General features: G+C 51.8%; 1 protein-coding gene across 1 annotated transcript in view; it reads right to left on the reverse strand.

Annotated features, from left to right (window-relative positions):
• Znf423 (zinc finger protein 423) overlaps window positions 1-20,109 on the reverse strand; it is a 289,638-nt gene that overhangs the window by 15,955 nt on the left and 253,574 nt on the right. Inside the window, exons 6-7 of the mRNA XM_055621539.1 lie at window positions 6,962-7,093; window positions 5,450-5,565 (exon numbers count right to left, since the gene is read on the reverse strand). Of these exons, the coding sequence (XP_055477514.1) occupies window positions 5,450-5,565; window positions 6,962-7,093 (248 nt within the window). The remainder of the gene's footprint in view (window positions 1-5,449; window positions 5,566-6,961; window positions 7,094-20,109) is intronic.

A 20,109-nucleotide genomic window follows, 5' to 3' on the forward strand; every position in this document is an offset into this window, starting at 1 on the left:
AAATCAGGAATACACGGGTCATTTCTAACTCATATTGGTAAAGGGATCCAAAGCTAAACCAAGGACTGGGAAAGCCAGAGGGAGGTTGAGGGCGAGCATCCCAGAGATGCGGCCACTTGAGCAAGGTTAAAGCAGAAGAAAGGAAGGGTGTGCCAGCAGGAAGATGGGCAGTTGCCCCTCACTGGCCTTCTCTACTTCAGGTCCAGAATGAAATGCTAAACATTTCTTAATTGCCCAAGCCAGTTCAGCATTAACCTTTCCTGCACAATCTCTCTCTCTCTCTCTCTCTCACACACACACACACACACACACCTCTGCACTACCTCTGTCACAATGCAATTCATGAATCCACTGGTTCACTGTATTGCCCATGGATTATCTATGAGAATGAGGTTCCTGCCTTGCCCCAGCTCCATCTGACGCCCCTGAAATGTCACCAGGTTGTGAGTGTGTGGTAAGTGAATAATGAAAATGGGGGAAAGGGCCTGGGCAAAAAGCATCCCAGCAAAACTCAGACCACATCCCTGGTTCACAGACACCTCCCCCTGGCTGGGCACCAGGATCCAGCCTCGCAGGGCCGGGCTCTCGCCATCACAGTGCTCCGGGTTGCTTGTTAGAGCACCAGCTCTGCTTTTAATCAATTGTAATCATTTAGCTGGAAGCGGCATGATTAGGCACACACAAGCAAACAGCGTGAGCTAATCCTTTAAACAGGCCCGCTCGGCGCTGTGCTGGCCGCTTGGCCGCCGCGGGCCAGCTCGGAATCAGTTCCTGCAGTGGTTCCCCCTTCGCCCCCCACTTTATCACTGAGGGCCTCGAGAGTCCAGGACATAGAGCAGGCCCACAGTTCCCCCTGCCCAGCCCACCAAGGAATAGTGTGTGTGCCTGTGTAAACACATGTGCTCCAGTGTACATGAATGCAGATGTTATGAACTTGCGAGTGGCCCAGGCAGGCTGTCTCCACAAGCTCAGAAACGCCAGAGTGTTACTTCGGTAGAAAAAGACAGTTACAGTTCTGTGGCTCCACCCCTACTGTGACAGTACCACATGAGTCCCTGGACAGCACATAAGCTGGAAAAGCAGCAGCGGGAAGCAGGAGGTCTCCGGCACTGGCCTCAGCCATGGCCAGAGCTATCTCCCCTCTTCTCCCTGGCTAGCCCAGCCTTAACAGAACCCGCCCCCTGGCTCCTCTGCAGGCCTTCCGCCTGTCTCCCGGCAGGGCAGCCCCACCAACAGCTTTTCCACCTGGCTCACCCAGGAGCACTTTTCTTTTTCATCCCCTGTTACTGCCACTCGTGCTACCTGCTTGGCCCAACTACTAAAATAGTTTCTGGGTCCCCTGACAACAAGGCTTTTTATAGTTCGGCACTGCAGGCCTCATTTAAATCTATTAGCTCATATAAATGGCAATTTATTTAAACTTCGGAGGGTTTCTGTTTGCCTCAGTGCCAAAGACAATTTAGTTTTGCATGGGGGGGCTCTGCCACTTAATTGTGACCTCAGACAAACCCCCAAACCTTTCAGAGCCTCAGTTTCCATTTCTGTACACTGAGATAAAGCCACTGTCTCAAGGCTGTGTAGAGACAAACTGTGCCAACTGTTTGGTTGGGCTTTGGCAGAAATGAAGCAAGGGGATGCCACCACTCCTGTTCACCTCTTCAGGGACGTGCCCACGATCAGAGCCCAGCCCTGGAGGTAGCAGAGCACTGGCCTAGGTATCTCCGGGTGAGGAGCAGAGGCAGAGAAGCCCTGAAGAGGGAGGACACACCATCCGTGCTCTGGTGGACACAGAGGTGCCCAAGGGGATGCAGAGACAGCTGGCTGGGAGGGCAGATCGGCTACCCTTCCTTTACGTTGACTTACTCTGGCAAGGGGCCGACAGGGCCTCAGGCCTTCAGCTGCTGAGGCCTACGGCTGAAAAACACAAGACCAACAGCCCAGGCATTTTCCAAGTTCTTATTCCATCCTGCCCTCTCGAACCAGGGAAAAGGCCAGGGTCCCAAGAAACATAGGCAGAGGGGCCTGGGGCCCTGTCCCTCCCATCTCATCTCAATGGTTTTCTCCAAGCCCCAACATGGCCCTCTGGTGCCCACAGCATCTAGGTCAGCATGGTTACCTCAGGCTTTCCTGCTTGGCATGGGAAATCCTTCCAGGTTATTTCAGCACCCACAGACAAGTGTCACCCATCCACAAGGAGGGGACGGAAGCTTCCACTGCAGGGACACTGCCAGCACAGCTGCTGTGGTTACCATAGAGGCCATGTGGGGGTCTCAGCTCCCCTATCCCTGGACGAATGCCCTCTGGCTGACCTTACCACTCTTATGAGGCACTCAGGAGAAACTCAGCCTTGCTTTCTTCAAACAAGCAGGACAATCCAGACCAGCGTCAGTTAATGGCAATGAAATCATGGAGCCTGAAAACCCTCCTCAGACTCAGAAAATTGCTATTCAAGTTACTTAACAAAAGCCATTATTTGCATAGATTTAGTGTTGTTACACTTCCCATTTAAATGGTCTGTAATTAAAATAATTAATTGCAGGAAATAGTGACTTGTTAAGGCTATAATTTAGTGAGGCTCTTGTACTTGAGGATCCCATTCAAAGGTTATGGGGTGACCAGGGAACTAGTGGCTTCTAGGGACCTGTTTTTCTTTCGGGTAGTGCTGGAGATGGGCCCCAGGGCCTGCACATGCTATGAAGTACTCTTCCAATGAGCTACTGCCTCAGCCTTTAAACTCTTTAAGACAGAGTCTAAGTTGCCCAGGCTGGCCTCGAACTTTTGATCTTTTTGCCTCAGCCTCCTAAGTAGCCAGGATTACAGGCTTGGTTATTCATGGGTTGGTCCATAGCCCAATGTTAGGCAGAGATAAAATGGGGCATGGTATCTTTTCCCAGTTTCCCAATACCCACGCATTCAGGAAGCCAAACCAGTCCCCATAACGACACCCACGTGGCAGAGAAACAAGAATGGGGTCTCTTTTTTCAGAGAGTAACTTATTATTTTTGTTTATTATGTATCTTTCCCTCTCCATCCCTGTGTGTATGTTAGAGAGAGACAGAGAGAGGAAGAGAGGGACAGACAGACAAGAGACAGAGACAGAGACACACACAGAGAGAGTGTGTGTGCATGCAAGTCATGGTGCATCTGTAAAGGTCAGAGGACAAACCTGGCCGTTTGTCCTCACCTTCCACATTGAGTCAGGGTCTCTTTGTTGTGTGTTGCTGCATGTACCAGGCTAGCTCTCCTGTGAATTTCTGGGAACCCTCCCATCTCTACCTCTGAACTCGTGATAGAAGCAGCAGGATTACAGCTATGTGCTATGGCACGGCGCTTTGCAAGAATTTTGGGAATTGTAACTCAGAGCTCCACGCATATGCGGCAAGTACTTTACCCACTGAACCATGTCTCCCAAGCCCTCAGGGAGAAATCTTAAAGCTTACAAGAAGAGACCATCCTATTCTACTCATGGTGTCTGGGACAATGGAAGAGGACAAAGCCAGGAAAAAGAAAGGCAAATTGTAAGGAAACCGAGTGGTTTACGCACACTAAGGTGTTTTTAAGCAGCCGGTCCTGTCGGGTTACAAAAAGCTTCATCCCTCAGGGGATCCTGACCTACTCTGATTGACAGATGGGCCACACAAGTAAGGCAGGTAGATTAGGACTGGCTGTGAAAACTATTTGGGAGAAAGAACATGTGCCACCAGGCAGGCAAGGCAGCTTCCAAGACAACCCAGTGTGGGTTGGTTGCTAGCTCTGGTCCTGGATACTGGTTCCTCAAAGTCCTCAATACAGAGACTCAGAGTACGGACCTACTAGGACAGCAAGAAGGACTTGAGCCCCCACTGATGATGGTCTCCACTGATGCTCTGTTGAACTGAATGCCTAATTCAGCCCGCAGTGGGGAAGGAACAAAGGCCATGTGAACCATTTAAGAATGTTTGGGGGCTCAGAGGTTTCCAAAAAGAAAAGAAACCAGCAGTCTCCAAGGCCTGGTCACTCAAGCCAGAGGTGAGCTCAACCATGACCCAGTCAGCAGATGGCAACCCCCCTCTGCACCCTTCCTGGGCCTATTCTCAGCAGCTATGAAGATGGGGTGAGCTGAAGCTTCGGGATGAAGGCCCAGCCTGCCCCGCACCAGGAATCGCCACAGCCAGGAAAATGATGGGTAACTGTCAGCCTCAGGCTCTGGGTGGGTGGACGGTCGCTGGATGTGGGCTCGGCACGGCACACGTCTCGTGAGACGGGTGCACTCGGTGAGGTGTTTCTGTAGGGATCTTGTCACATGCCAGCTCCTGGCTGCTTCCTGGCAGACAGTGGGGATGCGATCAGCAACCTCGGCCTCCCAACCTGCACACAGTGACACTCCATCCCAACCCTAGGTGGTGTGGAGTGATGGCATGTGGCTTTCTCTGAGGACCCTGTGTGGGAGAAGCTGACCCCGAATCTCTGCCCAGTGAAAGCTGGAAGAGCTGGTGCACGCATCAGCTGCCTCCTTCCCTCCTCCTACCTGCCTGGTGACCATGGAAACATAGACGGCCATGTGGACCCTCTGTGGGCACAGGCCACCTGAATATCATGAACTCTGCCTAGATCTGCCGTGACAAAGAAGCCTTTGTTCCAGGCTACAGCAATCTCAAGGATGCTGCTGCTACAGCCTGACCTCCCCACTGCTGCTGGTAACAGTGTCTCCCCAGCGGACAGCGCTTCTGAGAATCTATGAGGCATGCACGGGTCCAGTGGGCGGGAGTACTGTCTCTGGGACTGCAGTGCTCAGCTATAAGTGTGCGCCATCCCTCTGTGTATACACCGCCAGTGTAAATGATGGTGCATGGGTGGGAGGAACTGTCCCTTACACAGTGATGCTTTTGTAAGGTGTGACTTTTGTGTGAGCATGAAGGGTGTTTTCTGGTAGGCACGTGAACTCTTCCATGTAAATAAGAATTTCTCGGGAAAACCAGTGGTACAGAAAGCTCTGGATCCAGATCCAAATCATCAGAAAATCAGCTTCATGAGACACAAAGGCAGGGCTGCAGGTGTCTGTCCAGTGGTACCCTGCATGAAGATCCCTTGTCTATGGCAGACTCTGGAGGATCCGGGAAACTGGTGGAGACCACTGTGGCCACGTGAGGGCCACCCTGGCCTCAGTACTTACTGTGTTTCCTCTGAGCCAACAGATACCCACTACTTCTTATACTCCAGTTGTCTGGGAAGAGTTGAATTCAGGCTGCCTGGGCCACCAGCCACAAAGCCAAACCTGGGCAAATATCATCAGATGATCCGAGTGGAGGGCAGAAGGAAGGGACCCGCTAGACGCATGATGGGTATGAGCTGGAGTCCTGCTCACAGGCTCAGCCTCCTGCTGTAGGCTCTCAAGAATGCACAGGCTGGACACACTACGCTGGCCAGCCAAGAGAACTGCTGCTGGGGGCACAGGGGCTGGCACACTCACCTGCAACTCTGTCTGGAAGAAAAACTTCTGCGGGCACTGCGAGCAGTCGTAGATTTTGTCCTCCTGCCCATGCACGGCGAAGATGTGCTGCTGCAGCTTGTTGGCCTGGACAAAGACTGTACATACAGACATGGCAGTCAGAGGCCAGCCTCAGTCTCGCCACCTCTCCCAAGCAGGGAGCACCGTCATGGGGGTAGCTGGCCAAGGACTACTGCTGGGAGCATTAGCCACTATCAGAGAACTCTGAACTAGATAAACTACACTGTGTCCCTCAGTAACTGTGCCACCTTGGGAAAGACAGTTAAGCTCTCCGGGCTTTGTGTCTTCCTTTAAACACTGGAGGCCGTTGTCGTAAAAGCCTCGCTGGATGTCTAGGAGGGCCATATGGATAGTTATGGGTGAGGTGTTTAAAAAATGAAAGAGCGCATAGCTAAGATGGTGAATGCACCCTCCATAAAGCAAATGCCTTCCTTCACACTGCAAGGCAGCCGCTGCTTTTTACCACTGCCATAGAAGGAAATCAAGGCTCTGGTAATGTTAAAATGACTTGCCCAAGGTCCCACTGCAAGTGGGCTGCAAAGTTAAGACTGGAATTAGGTCAGTGTAGCACAGTGCCTGGTACCAAGCAGCTAGTCAACCACATGAATCACTGCTCCTGTTGTCAGGGTTACTGCCTGCATCCTTGCATGTGATGCTAACAGATGGGCAGGGGATCCTGAGCTGGGGGAGGGAGGAAAGGACCAGGGTGTTTCGGGGCGGCTGGGCCCCCAGAGACATGTGCATACACATGCATGTCATGAACAGGTCATACATAGCACTGGCTTCCCTTCCCAGTGGCAGCAGTCCCCATGGCAGCCCAGACCTGGGCACACCCAGGAGGTGACCCAAAGCAGCTGTGTGTCTGGGAGGTAAGCACTTCAGAGATAGCCTCCTGCCAGGCACCCTCCCTGGGGTGGGCTTCCCGCAGAGGTAGACAGCAGATGTCGAGGAGGCCGGGAGAGCCCGGCTCCCTGTGCACACCGGCTGCCATCTGGGCAGCAGGAGGGGGCCAGCAAAGCCCCCGAGATATGCCTCAGGCCGGGACAGCCGCTCACTTGCTGGGGCTGGCAGCCAGCCTGGGGGCTGGGGACTTGGCCAACAAAGCTGCCCTCAAGCTGCTTGGCTGAAACCTGACTGGGACAGGGGGCTCAAAGGCTGAAAGTGTGTAGGGTGAGGAGAGTACACAGAGCAGCCCCACTAATGCTGGATGGAACTCATGGCTGCATGGAGCATGGAGGAAACCAGGAAGGGCTGACTGCAGCAGAGAAGCTGAGCTTGGAGTGAACAATTGCCCAGCCGCAAAAGAAGGAGGGACAGGAAAGGTGTCCAAGAGGAAGGGACAGGCAGGCTCTGTATGCAGGGAGACAGGGCTTCAAAGGGAGGGTGGCTGAGAGGCTGGGCTCCAGCCATGATACAGGGCAGACTCCTCCCCCCTCCCATGCATTTTTGCCATGCCCACGTGGGGTACCATACCTGTGAAGCATACGGGGCACTTGAAAGTACCGCCCATGCCCTCGAAGCTGTGCTCAATCAGGTGGCAGAGGAGCTTGGCTGGGGAGTCGAACATCTGGTTGCACAGCTTACACTCATGGTTAATGCCTTCTTCTGCAAGAGAAAATGACAACGTTGGTGACGCTTGAGCAACTAGAGCTAAGACCCCCTGTTCAGTCCCTGGACACCACACCACACCCTACCAGCCCCAGGATACCACCCCGCACCAGCCCGAGGACACTACACCAGCGGCAGGTCAGCCTCACTATGCATCTCTGATCACTGGAGTTGAAGCTGGTATAGGGACCACAGACACAAGTTCTCTCTCTGCTCTGGATGGCCCAGCCTTGACTCTTGCAGCCAGGGCTTAGGTCTAGATGGAGGTCTCTGAAATGTTGATCATGATTTCTCCTGGTCACAAGCCATGTTCAACAGCCTGAGTTGTGAGACCCTGTGGAAAGGGGGCCATACCGGGTACTAGATGGCTAAAGCGCATAACCAGATCGTTAAAAGTAGAATTGCATATCCATAGAGAGTGTGATAAATGCCAGGAACTGGCTAGAAAGAGCTAGACATTCTTTGGAGAATGACACAGATGGTTTTCCCTCAGTCCAGTGGGGATGGGGGTGAGGGTGGCAGAGAGCATCAGCTGGTGATTTGGTTGTTCTAGAATGGAGTGGCCAGAGAGGAACAGAGTGGGAAAGATGGATGAGGGAGCTTGATGAGACCCTAGAAAAAGCTGCAAGAAGCAACCTCTCACCTGTGGGTCAGAAGGATGGGCAGCCATCTGATCTGCCTCCTACCCCAGAACAAATGCTCCCACCTGTGAACTTCAACAACACTGAAGCCTTCACTCAGTGGTGCCAAGGACCAGAGCATGACTGCCCACTTGCTGGATTTGAACTTAGTTCCAACAGCCTTGACCAGAATCAAGATCTGGGTTCAAACGTTGCCTTTCCCCTAACAACCTCACAAGGCAGGCATGTATAAAGACAGCCTGAGTCTGTGCTCAACTGTGACAGGTGGAGCAGTCCTTTCGGTCAGTGAAGGTGTGGGCACTCCCCTGCTTGGAGTAGGCGCTCGCTTTCAGAAGCATTCGGTATCATCCTTTCTCTTATAGTCAAGGTGTGAATTAATGAGTTAATTCACATAAAGCAGAACACAGCACACAGCAAGTGCTCAATTAGTGTTTACTGCTAGGCATGGCTGTTTTGGCAAAAATGCAATCTGGGACAGCCAAGGACACAGCCCTCCCTTGGCTCCCCAGGGAAGTGGGCTCACCAAAGGTGCCAGGTGCTCTGATTTGCCCTCAAAGGCAGGAATTAGGTAGCAGAGGGGCTCTGCTGGTGGCAAGCCACAGACACAGATGGGCTGAGCCTCCTGGCGAGTCCCTGGGTCCCCGGGCCCTGGCAGGAATGCTGGGACAGCAGGCTCTCATTCCCCCTGGCCCCAGCTCATCCCCCATACCCTGGGCACCCCACTGCTGAACTGCACAGGTGGGCCTGCCCCACATAGCCCAGTGGCTGGAATCTGCCGGGTTTTTGTCATGTCCCCAGAGCTCCAGCAACTAGGCCACGTGCGCCTGGCAGAAATGCGCACAGATCTTCCCTTTACAGAAGTGGAAAAGAGACTCATTGACAAGTTTGGGGACATGGGGTAGGCTCAGCATGCTTGCCCCAGAGGCCCTACGCACCTCCTCCACTCCCCATGGGAGATCCTCGTTGTAATTAGAGATGACTTCCAGTGTGGGGGCTGCCTCTAAAGACCCCCTGCACTCCTGCACCCCTCCCCACTACACCAACAATGCCTCCCAAAGCCTGGTGTATGGGATGAACGAGTGCATGCAAGGCTAGGTGGGGACCACCCATCTGTGTGGCTTTCCTAAGGCAATGTGGACACGGCCGAGGCAGGGGCAACAGTGACAGCTGTGAGAGGTTTCCACAGAGGTTTACGACAGCGTTCGCAGAAGCAGTACTGCTGACTAGGAAATGGGATTTCCAGGAAGAAGAAACGGGTTCAGAGAATGAGGTCACTTGCTAAGATTGGGGTGTTGCTCTGTGCAAGATACAAAGCCCATCACATGTGTGTGGCCCGCTCCCACCCCCACCTCACCCACAAGCAGCAGCCTCTCGCTGCTCCATAAATCCAAGACTTTTCAGTTCCAGCCACGGCTGTGGGCAAGGATGCCGCCCTGCTGCCTTGAAGCTCCCGAAGCACAGGCCACCTATGGCTGGGCTTCGGAAGCAGGAGAGGGGAGGTGCCCAGCTGGGTCTCTGGCCCGGTTTGGCTAGAGCAAGCTCTGCGGCGGGGATGACGGATGGCTGACTTCTCTGACTCCAAACAGAGCCTTTCACCACTTGGCTGTGAACGGGGCTGGCGCTGCCTGATATACAAACACTGAGAGGACAAAGAAGGCTCCTGCAACTTATAAATCAGAGAAATCATGTCTGACAGTCACTTTCCGTTTCCTGAGCGCCGAGCAATTCATCAGCTGCTCCCCTCTGATTCACAGAGGCAGCTCCGCCCAGCACCCGAGTTCATAAATATGTGCACAGTCAGGCGGCCCTGAGACGCCGGCCGCTTGCAGGGCCTAAACGGCTGACAAATCACAGCCCAAACCTGTGTCAAAGTGAGGTTCCCGGCTAATTAGATCAAAAGCCCAGCAGACAGACAACTGCCTATCTGGGACCCTTTCCTCTGTCTTCCCCAAGTGCTTAAAAGAGTCAGACCTTGGGAAGGGGGGGAGCATATAACACATGCAGAAAGTCCGAGTGTGAGGGGACAACAAAGGGCCTGGGGTTCTGGCAGACCCACGGATGCCTTTCACTAGCTTGGTCTTTGATTCGCCAGTCTTCACAGATCGGGCTCCTCCCTGTGTCAGGGTGGGCTGTGCTCCCTGGGGTGCCCCGTCAGGTGCACCTCTGCCTAGAAAGGCAGCCCGGAAAAGGGGGAGGGCCAGGAGGCGGTGAGGGACTGTCCTAGTTAGTGTGACAAACGCTGCTGGTGGCGTGCACGGTGCGTTTGACCCGCCGCCAGCAAGCGCAGCACACCTTGCCGCCATCACTCTCACCCCCAGGCTCCAACAGCCTCTCCTTGTCCCAAGACAGCGGCATCCTCTGAGAATCACTTTTCTGAATTATATAAGATTGCGCAGCGCTCACTCGCCACACCTCGGAGCAGAATGACAAAGCTGTCTGGGAGCTCCCGGGCCTCTCCGCCCCAGTGTGGGAGCTGGGGGACTTTGTGAGTTAAGGCTCAGGATCGCTTCCATCCTTCTATTCTTTTTTTTTTTTTATAGCGCATGACAGGCATCCATAAGAGAGACCTGCACACCTCAAGCGAGTTGCGCAGCCCTGCTCGTTTGTAAAGTGAAATGCAGATCTCGCCCTGAAATTCAGATCTGCCTCCTGCTCCCTGTGAGTCATGCTGGCACAGGGAAATCTTATTGATTTAGTAAGATTTTTTTTTTTAAGTGAAATAAAGCTGGGCATGGTGGTTACACACGTGAATCCCAGCTCTCAGGAGGACTGCTATGGGGTCAAGGCCACCCTGGGCTACATACTCAGTTCAAGGTTAGCAAGTGCTACACAGCAAGAGCCCACCTCTAAGATGGACAGGCAGACAGACAAACAAATAAACAAATAAATAAATAATAAATGGTCACGATGTGCCGGGCAAGCAAGCCAGCAAGCAGGAAGCTTCCAGAGCCCCTGTTTTTTTTTTTTTTTTTTTTTTTTCTCTTTTTTTCCCTCCTCTGCTCAGGAATAATAAGTGTTAATTTTACACTTCATTTCTCAAAAAAATAATAGGATGTGCTTCTGCTTAAAACCAAGTCAGCTCACTGGAACCTTTCAGGCTGAAACTGTGTCACCCAAAAGAGGAGCTGAGGGCTTTGTGGAAGAGCATCGTGCAGAGATGATAGCTCCCTGTAATGTCCTCGGTACAGACTTTTGTCTCCAAAAGCATTTGATCCCTGGCAGACACATACTTATTTCCATATAGGTCTTGGGGGAAGCTAGGAGGAACGAGAGCTGATTATCAGAACCCTGAAGGTGAGACTCCAGTGGGCCTCGCTGATGTCAAAGGCAGGCCAAGCACACGCTCAGAGGCCATAATTTGCTGCCTGGGAGGGAGAAGCAGCAGGCTGTGGAGGGAGTGGACAGGGCATTGTTCTTGGACTCCACCGAGCTGAGCAGACCGCTCCAGACATATTGCCTGATCTGAATCTGTTGGCAGAGACTCCATCGGGAAAGCTACTCTGTTACCCTTAATGTGTGTCCCTCTCTAGCAAGGGGACTGACTGGTAAGTGCTACCTTGTGGTGACAGGAGGCACAACTAGTCACTTATATTCAGGAAGTGATACGAGAGCTCATGCAAGTCAGAACAGAAACGCTTGGGTTAGAGCTCCACATTATTCGCTGTGCACATTTGGGTGACTCACTTCACCTCTCTGTACTTAAGTTTCTTCTAGAAATTGCAAAGAATAATCATAAGGTTTTCGCAAGGCAGGCAAGCAGACTAGCTCTGCCACAGGACTTCTGCCCTCATTGAAGCTCTTCCCAAATGTCCTTAACCTCCCCGTCTTTTACACTCAGGTAGACCGACTTGAAGAGGTCTCAAGGGTTACCTCTCACTAAGTCAGGGCATTTTGATCCCTTCTAACACCTTTCCTGCCTTTATAATCCCTGGGAGTGCTCACTACCACCCCAAGGCTGGCTGGCTGGGTCACAGGTAGAGGGCGGTGCCTGGCAGCTTGTGGCTAACACAAGTCAGCAAGGAGCAATGCTCACAATGCCTAGAACATCAGAGAAGGTTCTGGGAAATGCTGTCACATGTCTGTGGGCACTCCCAACCACACTAATTGATCTCTCTCTCTCTCTCTCTCTCTCTCCCCCTCTCTCTTTCTTTCCATTTTTGATACAGGGTTTCTCTGTGTAGCCCTGGCTTTCCTGGAACTCGCTTTGTATGCAAGGCTGGCCTCGAACTCAAAGAGATCCACTTGCCTATGCCTCCTGAGTGCTGGAATTACAGGCGAGCACCACCATCATCCAGCACTGATCTCTCTGGAACCTCTCAGAAGAACAACTGTTTCTTGGCTCCCAAAACTGACCCAAGAGGAGGGGGGATGGGAGAGAGGTGGTCCCCTCTGAGGGCTACAAAGGACATACAACCTTCCTTCTCTTGAAGTCCATGCTCGCCTTAGAAAGCATAAGATGAAGACATCAAATTCGAGGACCAGAGCCAGCAAGACACCCTGTGTTCCTTATCATTTTTTTATGGCAAGCTGACAGTGACACTCAAACTCCTGGACAAGCAAAGGCCTAAGGCCAAACACTTGCCCTAGGACAAACACTTGTGCCTAGGACAGTCAAGAGTTTGTCCTGCCACCGAGATAAGCACATAGATGTCCAAGCGTGACCATGGCTCACTGAAATAAGCCACATCCTCAGAACTCTAACTGGGGGAGGGTGCCAGGCAAAAAGGGCCCATTTCAGATGAGCTCAGCAAAGCCTTGCCTGTCACCCTGGATGCCAGGTCTTTGAGGACACTTACAAGGAGGGTGGAGTGGTGCAGGCAGAAGGGAGAAGACAGAGCCACCAGTTTCCACATTTGAGGAAGTTGGGCCTCTTGCTAGCATTAACTCATGGTCAGCAAGAGGCCTGGGAATTTTTCTGAGTGAGGGAAGGACCATGACAACAGGGATGGTGCCAGCCTGTGGCATCATCCTTGGGACAGCATTGCTACAAGTGGAAGGACCACATGGGAATGCGATCCCAAAGCCATCGCCTACCAAAGAGCCCCATGGGCTTACCCCTCAGCGTGAGGCAGGAGCCCAGGGCCTGGGCCTGAGCCTGAGCCTGCAGGCTACCCCAAACAGCTGGTCAAGAGAAGGCCCTGGAGTCCACAGCCCAGACCCAGACACATTCCCAAACCTCCACCCACAGAGATAAAGGAGGAAAGGGTGCTTCAGTCCTGAAAGCAAAGGTGGAGGCAGGAGGTGTGTGTTGTGGGGAGACCTAGGAGAGGACACCTTCCCCAACACCTTGAGACAAACAACAGCATGTAGACCAGAACAGGAAATAGGGAGAACCAGCCAGGAACAGAGATCCCAGGGCAGAAGACAAATGTGGTTGCGAACACCGCCCTGGGGGTGAGGTCTAGAGGGTTTCAGGAGGAGGGTCTTCATGGGATGCAGAAGAACTGCATGGGCACAGAGAGGTGAACTGGACCCTGGCAGGCCCTAGAACTCGCATCCCCACGTCATTTGTCCCTGACCAACAAACATGGGTTGTAGAATCTCAAGCTCAGCTTCAGCCCTGAAGAGATGTTATTTTCAAAGCATCCTGGTGTTTGGGGCTTGTACTAAAATGTGAAAGCTGCTGATATAGCCCAGGTCTGACCAGAGTACATACAGGGCATAGTTCTCTAAAAGGCAGGAAGTTATCTAAAGTTGCATTTTGCCCACACTAGCTAATATGGGAAATCATTTCCTGCAGGGAGAGATACTGGAAAGCCCACGAACAGGTGACCACTGCTCCTCCCAGCCTCCATCATCACCAGTGCCCTGTACCAATGTTTGGTGCTATGTGTGCCCCTTGACACTCCACACCAGGCAGGAAGGTTCAGTGGCTACTTGAAGGCACCACTGCCACCTCCACCTTGGGTTCACAGTTCCCTAATTAATCCTGGAGGATGGGCTATACCCCTCATCTGCCCCAGGGGCACTTTCCCAGGCCTGTCTGGTCAGGAGGGACCTATCATCACACAGTCCCCGGATGTTTCAGAAGGGCCTATAAATGAGCTCTGGCAGCCTGAACCAGGGGCCCCACAGGGACCCAGAGCCTCTTCAAAACAGAGCCCTGACAATTAGGCAGTCTGAGTTTTGAAAGGCCTGGGATTGATGGCGTGGACAGTAAAAATATTACCTGGGGAGCTGGGTGTAGTCCTTGGAGGGTTGCCTGAGGTCAGTTGCTATGGCAACGGAGAATGAGCTCAACCTTGTAACTGACCCTTATCTTTTTTTGATCTGTGGGCCACTTGGGGCCAAGGCTTGAAATCAACTGGAAAATAATCCGGTCACATATCAGAAGGAAAACTATTTATACTTATTTACCCAGCTACCTACTCACACACACCCTGTCCCCTTAGATAGGGAGGCCGAGGCCATAAGGAGGCGATGACGCTGCACCAGTACACATGGAGGCTATGTGGTGCTAAGGAGGAAGCCTGACTCTCAGCCAAATGTCCCCATTGTCATGGACAAGCCTGTGCACATGGGAGAAACTGTCACCCTCTCCCCATAGTCCCTTGCTTTCTCTTAGACCACTCTGGGCTTTCCTGCCTCCGGACGTCTAGCCAAGTCCTCTAAGCAGGTGGGCTCTGCAGGTCCCCCTGCTGTCTGCTGTGTAAGAGACTGTGTAAGCCTGGAATGATCCCCCTCCCAGCTCTCCCCTGTACCAAGGTTTGCTCTAGGCTGTGAGGCTCAGAGGTGCCAGGCAGATGTGAATGCTTCTCCATAACGGGAGGCCAGCACGGGGGGTTGGGTTGGTGGAGGACTAAATTGGCTGGCTTGGCTACGCACACTCCATCTGGGGTTCCAAGGTAAGATCATTCATATGGCCAATCCCCCCTCCAGGATGTGACTTTCCTAAATTACCAGTGCTTTCCTTTCACCTCCTCCAAAACTAAATCCAAAGACAGAGTGCTCCCAAGAACCATGTCAGGGGTCATATCTCAGCCAGAGGTCGGCAGAGCTAGAGGGGTCCCAGGTAGGCACCACTTTAGAGTAACTCCCTCAGCCAGGGGGGCAGCCCGCCGCCTCACCTGACATGTGCCTCTTTAGAGGAGTAAAGGAAAGGGTCCGAGGCTCAAAGGCAGTCCTGGCTCTACCTCAGCCAGTGGGGTATAGCAAAGCAAGGACTTTCTGAACAAGAAATATAAAATAGTCTGCTTCCCATGGCTGCATGAGAGTGAGAGGCGACGGAGCGCTGGCAATGCTGCGCCATACTCAGAAACTGGTACCCACTGTGCACACACCGGGGGAGGATACCAGAATAACAAGAACCTGGGTCACCCCCACCCCCCGCGAATACCTGGCCCTGGAGCTCATGTGCTTTCCTGCCACTACCACCCAAGACATGCTTAAGTTGCTCTTATACTGCAGCAGGCAGACCAGCCTCTGTCATTCCTTTAAGGGGTTCACGTCAGCTTTGTTGCTCCCCTCCATCCACCCCCATACCGCTCTGCCACACTGTTGGGTACTCCAAGCTAGCAGGCTCCATGAGATTCCGATGTCCTCGGGTCCCACTCTGCAATAAGAGATGTACTCCAATACCTTACCACCTCTGACTGTTTAAAAATTAGTTAATTTATTTTTATCTTATGTACATTGGTATTCTGCCTGCATATATATCTGTGAGAATGTCAGACCTCCTGGAACTGAAATTACAGACAGTTGTGAGCTGCCATGTGGGTGCTGGGAACTGAACCCAGGTCCTCTGGAAGAATGGTCAGTGTTCACCTCTGGGTCATCTCTCCAGCCCCCACATCTGACTTCCAGGGATCAAGCTCAAGTCATCAGGCTTATGCAGTCACCTGCTGAGCTATCTCCCTATTACCTTTTTCTCTCTCAAAACCCAGTGAAACTTTTTCCTATGGAAGTCAAAGTAGTATGAAAGGGAGAGCATGGCTCAGGTCCAAGTGTCCCTCCTGTGTCTTGGTCCTAGCCTACAGCTCTGAGCAAGTGAAAGCAGCTCCCTGGCTTGAAACGCCTCAAAGCCTTGGTCAAAGGCTGGAGTGGCTCGGATGGGGTACAGCTGGGAAGTCTTGCAGCACCCCAGCTGGGAGCAATGATAGAAACACAAACCTCTAGCTCTCTGCATAAATTCTGGGACCAAGGGACAGAAGGTGACTACCTCCAGTGCCTTCTGGGTGAGAAAAGGAAGACTAGATGAGCCTTCATCATCAGTCCTCAGATAGGAGAAGCTGATATCTTCAACAGCAACAATTGGGTTGGAGTGCCACACTAGTAAGACTTCTTGGAGGCTGGCTTGCAGGTCACTGGCAGACCCCTTGCCTAGGACATACAAGACCTTACGTTCAATGCCCAGCACCACAAGAAAACTAAATTAAAAAGAAAACGTCTCTGCCTCCAAACTTCTGAAACTTGCAACTTTGGAGGATTTGAAATAGATTCAAAAGGAGCTGGTCCCCAGCCCTCCTCACACCCACACGCCTCTCTCTGCCACACTGAGGACTGATACTCCAGAAGCAAAGATTTCCCATCCCCTGCCTAGGCTTCCTGGGTACAAGTAACTTAGCCTCCTTAGCACAGTGCTGATCTTAGATTAGTTCTCCGCAGCAAGGCAACTGCCTAGGACCCCATCTTGTTAATAATCCTCAGATTAATGGCTTCTAATAATATACAATTAACGTGACAGGCAGGCTACAAAGCCCTCATTGTCACCGACCCTGCCGGGGACACACAAATTACCCCTGCTTCAAGGGTTTTCTCTACTGCCAGCACCTCTTTTTGTCCCTACCAAAAAAAAATCATTACTTGAAATGAGCGACAGCATAGCATCAAAAAATCCAGGCTGTGGCTCACATACATACAGAGACACAACACGTGGTGGCACTTAAAGGGGCCTCACTTTCACACGGTGTCCCCAAGGCCAGAGGTAGAACAGTCCTCCCACTCAGGAGGACCTACAGTGGGAAGTCCTGGTGCTCGGACAGCTTGGGACCTAGAGTTCACTGCTTCTTTGAGTTCTCTTTGGCCCTTAACTGGACATTAGGCATCCCAACCCTAAGTAGAAAAAAATAAGACAAAACAAAAAAACAGAGGACAAAAAGTGATGATGGTTAATTTCTCTTGAAAATTCTTTTGCTTTCTTCTCCTCCTTCTGCTCTTCCTCTTTCTCCTTGTTTTAAAATAAAATAGGCATTTTCCAGATCTATACTGTCAGGGTATGGCATGGTGAGGAATGGCAGGAACTACAACAGCACCAGTTTCATCAGGGTTCGTTTGCTGAGCCAAACTGAGGTACATGTGCTTCAAAGCATGCTGTAGCTGCTTACATGGGAACAACTCTGACCTTCAACTTACACTCTCCCTTCATAATCACATGGCCACTGCTCGGGACCGGTAAGAGTCTGGTGAGTGTGGGAACATTTAAGAAGAATGTAGTTTCTCTGAGGGGTGGGACCCATAGCCTGTAACATTAGATAGACATTATGTGATGCATACAAAAGATATAGTTGTTCTAGAAGCCCATGAGCAACTCTACCATGGAGCCTGTCTGTTGTGTCCTGGCTGTAACACCCTCCATTGGCTCAAGCTCATACTAGCACTTGATTTGTTCACCTCTCAACCTGGGAGATCTCAGCAGGAAAGTCAGGAAACAGAAGATACTGGCTGCAGGTCAAAGTCAAAAGAGATGGGACAATCTGGGGTGTGCCTTTTAAGCTGGCTAAAGAAATGCACGCTGACTTGAAGGCTCTGAACAGCGTCCTAGTGTGGCTTGTGCAACCTCTGCCTCAAAGAACCAGGTTTCTTGCTGGGACCTGAGTCCAGTGAGAAGAAAAGCCATGGTAGAAATCCGAAGGAAACATGGAATGAATTAACAAGCACAGTCACATGAATGACACTTCCTTCAAGCAGGCCTATGAGTCCAAGGTGGTTAGGGGTTCTGGCTCTTCTGCCTTCAGTTTAGTGGAGAAGCCTCACAGACTGCAAAGCACAGTGTCCCAAGGTATGCAGGCCTCTAAGTGTTTCTTAGGTCCATCCTTGATCGCCACCTCTCATTTATGTGTCACCATCTCCAGGGCAAACCCAGCATCGTCACCTGGACTTCTCCCCTCAGTGTGCACAGGACAGAGGTAAGACAGAGTCATATCTGCTCAAGCTCACATCAGCACTTGATTTGTTCAGATATGGAGATGGGAGGTCCTAGATACTTCCTCGGGATGCTCTGTGGCAGAACCCAGAGTCTAGACACGGGCTTTACCATCCCTGGACGAGTTTAGAGCCCCGCAGCTCTGCTGCTGCCCACGGCTGTGCTGCCTTCTGCCCTGCAGGTGTTGTAGGCTCAGGTCAGTGATGATCCCACTTGCCAGGACGAGGCAGTTTGGAGCAATAGCTCTGAGAGTTCCCACCCCAGAAAGGCGGGGGACAGGTGGCCAGCAGAGTGTGCAGCAAGAAAGAAGCAGACTGCCTGCTGAGCAGCTGGACACCAGGGTGGAAAGCATGCAGGTAGCCTCACTTCCCAGAGTTGCTCCACAGGCTGGATAAGATACGAACAACATGAGGTCGCACACTGAGGTAGGGCACATACCCTGTTCTCCACTTCTGCATATCTCTAGCTTTCGGGGTGTCTATTTCTTTTCAGAAAGGGCATTTTTTTTATATTCCTTTAATAAATAGCAATCCAACTCTGTATCTCGATTCTCCACACACAGACACACACAGACACAGACACACACACACACACACACACACACACACACACAATCTGTGCAGTAAATGCTGACCAACCTGGAGTTACTGTCCTTTGTCCATCATAAAGTTACACCTTCTACCAGAAGGCCCAGGCCCCACCTACCCAGCAGCCACCCACCGGGCCTGTGTTCCTTACCCCTGATACAGGAGGCCCTCAATCAGGCAGTTCTCTCTTTTTGTTATATATATATCCCCCCACCCCCCGAGCTGAGGACCAAACCCAGGGCCTTGTAGCAAGCGCTCTACCACTGAGCTAAATCCCCAATCCCAGGCAGTTCTCTCTTAACACTGTACCTCTGCCCTCCTAACCACAGACGTCTAAGAGACATCTACTGTACAGTGAGCTAGCTGACCTGTTACAACAAATGGAAGCATTCTCTTTGTTTATGTCTACTTAACTTTCTGTCACTTGGAACCCAAACAACCCTAGCTAATAAATTCAAGTTTTTATAAGCCCAGGTAGACACACAGGTGTTCGCTAAAGGCCAGGTTGGGTTGATAAGCTGCTGGGTCATGTTTACTGCATCTCATGGCTCTGGTGATGATTAGCCCAACAGCATACGGGCTACTGTGGTATCCCACACCATCCCATATGCTACCTGACATGCCTAGGTGCCATCTTTGCTGTATGGCTCCCTGGGCACCACACATAATGAATGGCAAGGCTGGGTCTCTGCATTAGTCATGCCCAGCCAGTGTGCTGCTCTTAGCTAGTCCTGCCTGTCTTCTGCATACTTGCTACATTCAGCGGATACTTTCCAGGCAAGCCCAGCATTCACAGCTCAAGTGCCAACTGCCACCCACCAGCTGAAGGCTCTAGGCTGGTGGCAGCACCCAGAGACCAGAGACTCCTTACCTTACAGGACTAGTGTGCTGTTGTCATCAACATTATCACACTGGGGCTATGGCTGACTTGCAGGCCACATAGGGTGACAGAAGTGAAAGGGATCCTACTTACTTACTATATCAATTGTGCTAAGAAAGAAAAGTCTGAAAGGCCAAGCCAAGAAACATATGCAAAAACCCTTGAGAAAAAAAAAATCCCAAATCAGGACTCTTGGAGATGTGAAGGCCTAGGCTAGCCCAGCAATGCCTACACCAGTCCCTTGGTCCTTCCTGTATGCTACAGTCAGACTTAAAACACAGGGCTGGGACACCTTGGCCACTCTGAGGACAGGTGGTATCATAAGGAACGAGAGTCTTGGTGTTGCCAAAGGCTTGCACTGGAAAGATGGTACCTCCCTTCCCACTACACACACACACCTTGATGACGAGGCCAGCTGATGGTTCAACTGTGCAGAGCCATCTTGAGCTCCTTCTCTACAGGTAAATACAGCTCCCCCATCCCATATGGTAACCTCAGGTTGCTGGGGAAAGAAGACACCAGAAACAGGCTTCTCTGCCTTTACTGCAAGTTTTAACTGCTCTGATCATACAAGGCACGGGCCTTAGAGAAGCCTTGGAACTCCTCCAACCAGGTCCCGGCAAAACACACTGAATACTAATTCCAAGTGCAGTTGTGCATGCTTCTCCAGGACAGTATTTAGTACCTGTCCATGGCCCTGCCCACTGGGACAAGCACTGCCTCTAAACAGCAGGGTCTCCAGCAGTGGAGGCAAAAGTGCAGTC

This window comes from Psammomys obesus, unplaced genomic scaffold, assembly GCF_907164565.1.
Source record: "Psammomys obesus unplaced genomic scaffold, mPsaObe1.curated_primary_1811, whole genome shotgun sequence".
NCBI lineage: Eukaryota > Metazoa > Chordata > Mammalia > Rodentia > Muridae > Psammomys > Psammomys obesus.